General features: G+C 34.5%; 1 protein-coding gene across 1 annotated transcript; it reads right to left on the minus strand.

Moving 5' to 3' along the window:
• Nucleotides 1-3,990: 3,990 nt before the first annotated feature.
• Nucleotides 3,991-7,668, minus strand: LOC128188081 (uncharacterized). The gene is made up of 3 exons (XM_052858885.1): nucleotides 7,223-7,668; nucleotides 6,568-6,723; nucleotides 3,991-4,911 (listed from the first exon to the last, which is right to left on the minus strand). Exons 1-3 carry the CDS (start codon nucleotides 7,443-7,445, stop codon nucleotides 4,715-4,717), a joined length of 576 nt encoding a protein of 191 aa, XP_052714845.1. The 5' UTR covers nucleotides 7,446-7,668; the 3' UTR covers nucleotides 3,991-4,714.
• Nucleotides 7,669-10,138: the final 2,470 nt, after the last annotated feature.

Here is a 10,138-nt window from a genome sequence, read left to right on the forward strand (position 1 = left end):
CATAGGAGAGTTGATTAAAAATCAACTCCCAAAAATTGGAGTCGCTGCATAGGAGAGTTGATTAAAAATCAAAAATTGGAGTCGCTTCCAATTAAAGTAAGTATCGGCTAGACAGCCTTATAAGTCGCTTCTGTGTTATATTTTTGGGTATGTCATTTACTTTTATGAAGTCTAGCTTTCATCTCAACAAATCGTAAAATGTGTTGTATTTATAACAAGTTTTATAAAAAGGGGGGTTTTCATGAACGCCTAGGTAATACATTCGAGGTGTTTTTCCGAGCCTGTCGGAAAGGCCCGAGAAGTTGCGATTGGGATCAAGTGCTCAAAAGCGCGAAAAAACTGAAAGGAAAACCATTCCAAATAAATTGACAATTCCCAGAAGAAATAGAACAAGCAAGGAAAAGCCTCTATCCGATCATGAAAGAACATAGACAGAAAGGAGATCATGTGAACCTAGTTAGAGGTATTCTCTACATTAATGGCCAACCCTACTACCCGGAAACTGAGGAGGAGTACAGTAACCCACCCAGGCGTGACAGACCAACACCAAACCGACATCGGAGCGTGTCTAACAAAAGGCGTCGAATCATCTCTTCACAAGAAACGCGATAGGGTATTAACGAGTCAGAGTTGTATATGTTTTTTTTTCTCTCTCTCTCTCTCACTCTCGCTTACGCATGCATTGTTAATTAGTAAGAAATACCACATATTGTATCATTATAATCTATGTGTACCATTGTGCAACGGTGTTGAGATTGAAATAAATGAATGAAAAATGAAAGGATCAAAATATAGCAGTATAGATGAAGCAATTAATCAATAGATATTGGTTTAATGAAACAAACTTTAATGGTAACATCTCGTTGCAATCCCATTCTCGGACAACGGTTTCACAGGTCTCTTCCCTGAAATAGAATAGTTTGTCCGTTTTTAATTTAGACATGGACTAACTGTAAATTTTAAACCCAGATAGTGTTGTGTTGTAGCACACATTGTACTGAATTTGTTCAGGGTTTGATAATTAAAGAAAAGATCAGCATGCTTGATATATTAGATAACATTTTTTCAGATTGAGTTTAGCTATACTCTGTCCCGAGTTTTTGCTTCCATCACTTTTTGCTTGATATTCCGATAATCATAAGTACCTTTGTGCTCAAACTACGTTCATCCACTAATATGAAAATGTCTAGATTATCTGTTTTGAAACGCCCCCTCTACCACTTTAGGTTTCAATACACAGCCAAAAATAGAAAGTCAACGGGAATTTTGCATTGCATCAGCTATAAAATCACGCGAGGTATCCCGAGTATTTCCGAATGGAGAAAAGATGTAAACATTTCCCATTATAAATCTCCGTAACAAATTTGTTTTTGTTCCTGTGAGCTTTTATGAGTGAAAAATGATAATTGTTCGTTGAAATTATTTTGGATATATTCCCTTTTATCGATTTCAACTGCATTTCTTTCACAGGCATGTTTATTTTTATTAAAAATCATCAAAAAAGTGATGGAAGCAATAACTTGGGACAGAATATAGTAAAAATTGTTTATGATTATGCATGTATATTGTTTTCAACTTCTGTCGATCTAACTCTTTAACTATTACTACACATATAATAACAGAAAATGTTTATGGTTTTCTTAGGTTCCCCTCCTAATGGGTTTCTTCATCTTTCTAGTTCTCTGCGGAGGAGGTGCAGGAGCATCCATCTTCAAGTCTGCCAAAAATTTAATGAAAACATTTTGTTAACCTGTTCTTGTACTGAGGAGATATATCTCGCCTTTTGACTCAGTTAAGATTCTTCGGAAAAATTTCTCAAAACTTCGTGAAACAATGTTCTTTATTCCAAAATTCTAGAAGCGGCGGGTCTTGGTTGTTGACGCACTAGGTTATCGTTCCGTTAGGTTAACTTACTTGCACCGTATGCTGCTGAGAATGGTATCCATGTATCAGCAGTTTTTCCATTTATTTGTAAATTGTTTAATGTTCCCTAAAGCTGTCATTTTCTTTATTGAATTGATTAAGACGATTTTGATGATGTATTTAACACTCGAAAATATTTTAGTACCAATAGCCAAATGTAGATATACAATGAAAATATTTAAAATGAGTATTAAAAAACAGATGAATGTTAAGGAGGCTGGATGGTCATCAAATTACCCATCATCATCAAATCATCATCATCATCATCAAATTACCCATCATCATCAAATTACCCATCAAATCTACCTTTCAATTTCAGAGATAGTCATTATCATTTTTAAAAAATCCAAATACCTTTTTTATTTATCTATATCTTTTTTTTTTTAATTTTTGCTGATGTAATACAAAATACAACTGTAGACTTCATTGCTCAGAAAAGAGATATCGCCGAGACAGCCGGTGAAATTTTGTACAAAAGCTTTATAATAAATACATCCATTCATATAGTGCATGAATGATAGACATGAAAGAACAGGTGACAGAGCAGAGAGGAAGCAATTCATCGGTTCTGACGAGTAGGCCTATCGGAACCAAAGATCAGTCATCTTTCATCTCGTGAAAGCACGGCAAAGGAAGCCCAACGAAGGATTGTTTCATCAAATATTAATCAAAAGAACTAACAACGTCAGGGCTTTTTTATCTTTGTGAAAAATGGTGAAAAAATTATTGCAAAGGTTGCTTTATGATATAGCTACCCATTAAACCATTACTTTTTAATCGCTGCCGAAGGCCGAGGTCATATAGATATTTCATTGATAGGTAATTGAGTTGCTATCTGGTTTTCAATTCATCCTCTTTGAATGCATCTTTTTGTTGAATAATATCTGAAATTCGTAAGTACAATTTTTTTGTAAAACACTATAAAAATAAGAGAAATAACCAACACTATAACAGGTTTGATTGGCATTAAATGAGAATCCTATGTACTTGCACAGTGTACATTTATGCACAAAAATTTATGTTAGCGGAGTAAGTTTCTCGTCATGACATCGATCAGAAATATTGTTTCAATTCGAGTTTGGAAGGAGTATACAATGTAGATGGAGACGGCGAACTCCTTCGTGTCTGTGATCATATTTCATAATTAAAACAAGTGTCAAAATATGACATAACATAATAATTTAACGTTAAAAGTGACAAAAGCTTTTGGTGATGCAATAATTTGTTACGTTCTATTCTTGCTGAAAGTGCAGTCTATTTTGGGACCGTCCCCCTGTCGGCGTGCCTTTCTGTCATGAGTAAGTGAGGGGGTCAGTCCACGGTTACCAAGGAAGTGAACGTCAAGGAGTCGTGTAAACCGGGGACCTCTGACTGTACAGGGCAATGGATGACAAGTCTAGTACACCCAGTACAATGTGAATGTAATACTTACAGTTCTATACAACACAGAGGAGAACATGGTTATATTTCATCATATACGAGATTGTGTGAGAAAAAAACACAATAAATGCAAATTAATTTTTTTTAAAAAGATTTACAATTTCCAATGAAAATTCTTCTTTCCCTAAAAAATCTTACTTTAACGTAGTTATTGTATGCTACGGATCGGGCTTTGTTCAATTAAATATGTGTGCTCAATGACAATTAAACAGAAAATGATTACCTTTTCGAATAGAGTGTTGCAGAGACGATCAATCAAAATGTATTGCTTATTTATTCTTCTCTGATATGTAAAATTTGCAAGCAATCAACTGGTTGAATACATAAAAATGTAGTTGATTTAATTTTTTTCTATATTATATTATATATACTAGTATTTCCACATCGGACACGCTAGCTTTTTCCCAAGCCGTTGTGACGGTGATGGGCTTTTCCGGCTGTCCTTGGACCAATGTATAGGTACACTCCTGATGGACAGGCATTGGAGTTGCTAACCATGGACAGAACAATGCTAAGAATACTCTAATCGGCAAACAGTTACGCCGCCACTTTACAAGACCGCTTTTGGCGCTTCTTCTGTCTCTCTCCTGTTTGGCGATAAAATATACAAGACCAAGGACAAATATAGACACAGTGATGACAAAATAGATTTATTTCGCAGTAATAAACGTCGGAAAAATTATCAACAAGTCTTTTGAAGAAACAGAAGAACAAATGACATTCGTATTTTAAGAAAACGGGATAATATATCACAGGTATATTACACATAAAAAGGGGGGGGGGGGCGGCAGAATATTCACCTCTTTACGTTTGCCGTTTTGTACATCAGATCACCCTGTATATGTTATTTAACATCTACACAGAACAAACAACACCTATGCAATATCTTGCTAGGCACGGTCACAAAAAGCTGTTGATTTATACAAGATCTATTTCAAAGCATACATACATTATGCTAATCGCCTTTAAACTCGCCAAACAACAATATAAAACGATGAAAGCTAATGTCAGCTGATACACACACAGGCAGTTTTATATAAATATGATTGCAATAATTTTTATATACATGTTTTTGTAAAAATATAATAAAACAAAAACAATATATGTACAAGTTAATATGATTTTTAGAACATAGTTATATAACATTAAACGCTATAACGGGGATAAAACATTTATAAAAGCGTTAACAAATGGATTTATATAGCAATGAAAAGAAAAAAAAATCCGTGCGTTGTGTTTCTTTGCCTTTCAATCCCCATCAACCCTTTATATAGGCTATCTGATTCCATGAACTTCGGCAGATAATTTTCGCTGCATTCTTATCTTAGCGAAAAGGACGGGTCTGAGGTGTTCATTTCAGTGGCTGGTAGGAAGGTGAGAGGGCGCTCATGACTTTGATCACTCTAACTAGATAAATGATGGCAAGAAACACGGCACCGAACGATCCAAGGGCGGAGAGGAACAAAGCGTAGGGGAACCGGTAAGTCTTAGTATCTTCCTTCAGAATGGGGATCAGGGTCGAGGAAATGATCGTCCAGATCAGGGAGGCTGAAATCAAACAGAACACAATGAAATACCATCGTCACAACCCAGACGGCAGCGCGGTATGCGACTTAGCTATCTAGAGGCAAAAAGGTTATGCGAGGTTCTTCATACGATAATTTTTCGCTTTTTTGAAAACATATTTCACTGATATTTTGCACGTAGACATTCATTAAGAATACGTGACTAAGTCGTTGAAGTTTTGATAAAATCTAGCGGCGGTGAACTGACGGTGAATGGGAGGGGAGCGTGGTGTAAAGATATCATACAAGGCTTTATCACAGTACTTCCTTCGTTTCATCAATTGGCTGGGAGTTTTTCTTTACGTCGTATGAACCTTTAATCGGTTTTAAGAAATAATTATGATAAGCTGTTAAAAAGAATCGATTTCAAGATAAATAATAATGAAACGTTGTTTAAAAATTATGCCATTCATCCATATAACTATATGATTCATATCTAGCCCCCGACCAAGAAAAGGTAAAAACGTGGGTACAATCCGTCTTTTATTGCATCCTGTGTCCATATATCAAATTTCGGAGAAATGAGAGATCGCTTTAAGTTAAGGCTTGTTCAGCTAAATCCCTACTCACGTCATCATAGATTATTTACGAGTGGAATTTTGTATACTCTTACTGTTGAAAACGGGGAAAACAAGTTCGCCTAAACTTACAGGTTACTTTTCATTTTTGGTGAAATTAAAACTGTAAAGAAAATAAAAAATAAAATGCGCTTTGGAACGGAGAGCATTTTATACGCTTTCATTAAAATTTACATACAGAAAAATATGTTGATAAATCGCATATGACTAATCTCGTGTCGTGTAGAGAGAAACTGTTTACTAGAGTAAACTTAATCCAAATTGGCCGTCGTATGTGATTTATATATACTGCTTTGATGATGAACTAGTTTACACGCATGTACATCAGGTATACATGTATATAATGTAAGATGAGGTTTGGAATTAACATTTTTGATTCTGACGATTTAAACCGCTATAATACGGTCATTGTATGAAATATAAGATTTTCTTAATTAGACGTTTTTCAGACCACAATCCACGTGAAAGTCGACGAAAACAGTTCGTCTTCACAGACCAATTTAATTAAAATACATCAAATTACACGTGGATTAATCAGAGGCCCTTTACAAACATGTCACACACAGCTTGCGAGATTTCTTCTATCTCTAATCAAAGCAATTGCCAAAAATGTCTGTTATCCCTGCCAAAGTCATTAATATTTCATTTCAGTCCCTTAGATCTCTAGGTGATATGGTAATAGATTAAACTAAGAGAAGGTTTTGATTGATATTTATTAATATTTGACCGCGATTACGTTTCGTCGAAACCACAGACCGTGGTCTTTTATCAGTTTCATTCAATTTGCAGGAGAATTTATGAAAAATCCTAGTATTAAATCCTTATCAGATATCAAACTGCAAGACGTCATAGTTAATAATTGAACTATATAACACTACATTAACTTTTTTCCTAGCTCTTACCTTTTCGTTCATTTGACTTTATTTTTTTAAACGCAATCAAATCAATATACAACTTGTATAAATTTGTATAATTAAAAGAGAGACTTTACGAAAAAAAAAGTGAAAATGAATTTCATTCACACAAACACACAAACAAAAAAATTGTTAAATCATATTCACCTGAAATAAAGGTGAGAAGGACGGCCACAAGGGAGAGAACTGGCCGCTGGTGTTTGACACAGAGGTTGACCAGCAGTAGAATGGAGGCGATGATAGCAGTGGCCACAGATAGCGAGGCAATCAAAATTTCCCGGACCTGGTCAGCGAACACCAATTCTACAGGACGAGGAAAAAAATACATTTTACAATTCATTGAAAAAGATAAATATATAAATTTCCGCTTTCAAAAAAAACCAAAAAAACAATTCCTTTTTTAAATGATATCCCACTTTTTTGTATCAAACACGTACGAACGAAATAAATTGAAAATTTAAAAAATCTAATTTTTTTTTTTAAAAATAACTCAAACGTTCCTTACAATTAAAAGTTTTTAAGATGCGTTGTGAAAGGGGGCAAATATAGCGATTCATATCGCAAATATCAACTAGGATACAATTTTGAATATAAATTTGTTTTACATGTTTTAGTTTATTTGTAAGTAACTGACAAGATTAATGTTTCTACATGTATACCATATATATTTATTTTTTTATTTTTACAAGTAATAAATTCTGTTGTTAATAAAAGTTCACACACATACAACAACAATAACTTATTGCCCCCCCCCCCCCCCCCCAACATATCATATCATAGATCTATTTATATCTCCACATACCTCCGTCCGCGGTATTGTATTCTTGGTAAGTTTGCAGGTATGTTTTTGTCTCGCATCCACTGCCATTTCGACATGACACACAGAATAACAGTCCACATGAATCGAAAATCTCCCCATTGTAATCACTAACTACCCAAGCGGGGGTCCCAAACCCTACAATCTGTAGTAGTGTACATAGCATATAGCTAAGTCCTAGCGCTATATTGACTCCTTGTGGAAACATGCCTGTCCGATTACACTGACTGTCAAATCTAAGTAAAAACGTATAGGAAAAAAAGCTACACCATCTCCCAATAAACGCTTCACCGCGAATGCATACTATCACTCCGCACGCTTGCTTGTTCCTCGGCTAAAAATGGCTTCCGTTGCGATTCACCTGCGTGTTGTGTCAATCCAGGTCAAGCGAGCGATTCAACTCGCCGTGCCTCACCTGTTCAACGTTAATCAATGCGACGAGGAGATCCCCGGCTCTTGTTTATATATACTTGTACTTAATCGACGTGTAAATGTGTATTTCGTAAATACTGCAACTTGCCAATAAAAAAAATCATAGGCGGATCTAACTGTTTTTACGAAAAGTAGTGTTATAATGTCTAGATCCGCGATGCTACGAAAGGATGATTGTTTTGCTCAAAGAGCGTATAATTGGTTCTTGTTAATACATTGAAAATGTGTGTGTGAAACATAAAAAAGTAATTCATGAATTAATATAAAGAGGTGCACTTAATAAACTGAAATTAAATTCTTACGCTGAATATGAAAACAATGAAAGGTTCATAAAAGTGTCGTATATTCATTTCGATTACTTAATCGGCCGTAAGATAGAATCAGAATGATACAGCTGATATCAATTTACAGATTATAAAGCTGATCATTGTTTGCAATCGTGCTTTGGTTTAATTTCAGAAGCCTTTATTTTTACCACAGTTTAGTTATTGTTGTATAGTAAAAGGGACTTCCCCCACACGATCATATTCGTGACTGCTCGTGAATTACAAACCATCTCTTGAAATAGTTCATTCTTTGTTAAGAAACATAATCCCTTTTTTTTAAACAATAAAAAATGTGCGGTAATAATCAATCATCAAAACGTAAAACGGAGTACAAAGAATTAATATTAGATTTCATATGATATTACTACAAAAATTCGATAGGATGGTCGATAAGATTGAATAAAGATTTCACACTCATTCATTGTTCTATCTTTTTTATGCTGTTAATAAAATTTGAAAATGAATTTATTTTGATTGGAATTATATGCATGCAATTTTTCCTGTCAGAATGTGAAGTTTGATGTTTACAAATACATCATAGTCCCCAGTCCTTGTAAATCAATCAGTCAGAGGCCAGGCCATCATCGAAAGCCAAACTTTTACCCAAAGCAACGTTAATTAAATCCTCTTCAATTGAGTTTTCCTTTTCAACGCACGGCGCATAGATACGTATAAGTCCTACCTACTCTTCACTCCAGCAACTTTTAAACTTAAAAGGTATTCAAACCTATATTTTTCTTAATTTGAACATTGAATCGATTGATAAAAAGAGCCATGTTCGTTCAAACTTTGAACAATTGTAGAAATCAGTCTTGAAGCAGGTAAACTTGTTGTTCCGTTAGAAGAAGTCATTTTTCCTACTTCTTATCTTTCTATTTATTTTCCTCTCCCCACATCACCATTCCGCTCTGGCACATAGCTGTTTGTAAACGCGATTTATTGATTAACCTTGAACAATATATCCCATAAAACTGCACACTAAGCAAAAAAGAAAGAATAAAAAAAAAAATGCGGCAAACTTTTGAATGGAGAGTGACTAGGCAAATGTGATTCTTACATTTTGTTTTGCTGAAAACAGAGAGATGTGCAGATTTCACAAATCAGCAACCTAAAGCACTAGCTATTGTCAATTCAAACCGAGTGTTTCCTCTTACATATTTTAAATCAAATGAAATAAAGATTGTAGATTGATACCCAGATGAGTACATTTATATGCTTTGGAGATTTTGTCAACCGATATTTTAAACCTGCTTTTATGCATTTTCATTCATCAACCTCTTTAAGAGAGCGTGAGACATCCTTAAATGAATCACAAAATCCCTATTACGCATGATCAATGAGGGTCTATACAATGTAGGTATATTGCGATATAGATCTCTGCTACCAGATATTTATGATGTGATCTTGGGATGTTTATGTCCTCGTGCTAAGTTCTTTGCGTCTTGAACTGCATTGCGTAAATAAATGTTTTAAAATTTTTAAAAAAGAAATACATTTGTACCGGTTTATCCGAGCTTAAAGTTAAAACAGAACTGTTGATATATACCGACTATACATGCTAATTTTCTGACAGTAAACTTCATCTGCAATTAGCTAAATCTATCTGTGTGGGTTTGTTTCAATGGCAAAGAAAACAATGCTTCAAAGAGCCTGAGCTTATTATTCTTATAGAACTCAGCGCACCTAGAAATTAATTAGCGTAACAGCAGTGTTAATAATAAATGATGTTGTTTATATACCGTGTGTTAATTTTTTAACCCCATGGTATAAGCCCTTTTCGTAAAACTTAAGTTCGTCTTTGCTGTCTAAACTAATTTCATTGTTTTTTGGCCGCGATTTACGTGTGTACATATGCATGTTGTATATCATTCGTTGACATTTCTAGGAACATTGTACAACACTTACAATTTTCTGGTACGTGCAGCTCATTTATACCTGTAAGGTCTGGCTCAAAGTAATAAACCAATCGTCCAATCGTCAAGCATGTTCATTTAAAGAAAATATTCTTCATTATAACGCGTGTCCTTATACTAATTTTGACTGATTGCAATTATTCTAACTAAATAAATAACAAGATTTATTTAATTTCAAATAATATTTTTTCATCACCCGCTCTTTAAAGAAGCATTGTTGTAACACCACA

Source organism: Crassostrea angulata, chromosome 6, assembly GCF_025612915.1.
Source record: "Crassostrea angulata isolate pt1a10 chromosome 6, ASM2561291v2, whole genome shotgun sequence".
Classification (NCBI taxonomy): domain Eukaryota; kingdom Metazoa; phylum Mollusca; class Bivalvia; order Ostreida; family Ostreidae; genus Magallana; species Magallana angulata.

Bases quoted from the DNA above. Each gene is read 5' to 3' on its own strand.
- LOC128188081 (XM_052858885.1), bottom strand. From the start codon at position 7,445: ATGTTTCCACAAGGAGTCAATATAGCGCTAGGACTTAGCTATATGCTA. The intron at 6,724-7,222 runs GTATGTGGAGAT...CTCGTCCTGTAG, and splicing joins ATACAATACCGCGGACGGAG to AATTGGTGTTCGCTGACCAG. The intron at 4,912-6,567 runs GTGAATATGATT...GTTTGATTTCAG, and splicing joins CCTTCTCACCTTTATTTCAG to CCTCCCTGATCTGGACGATC.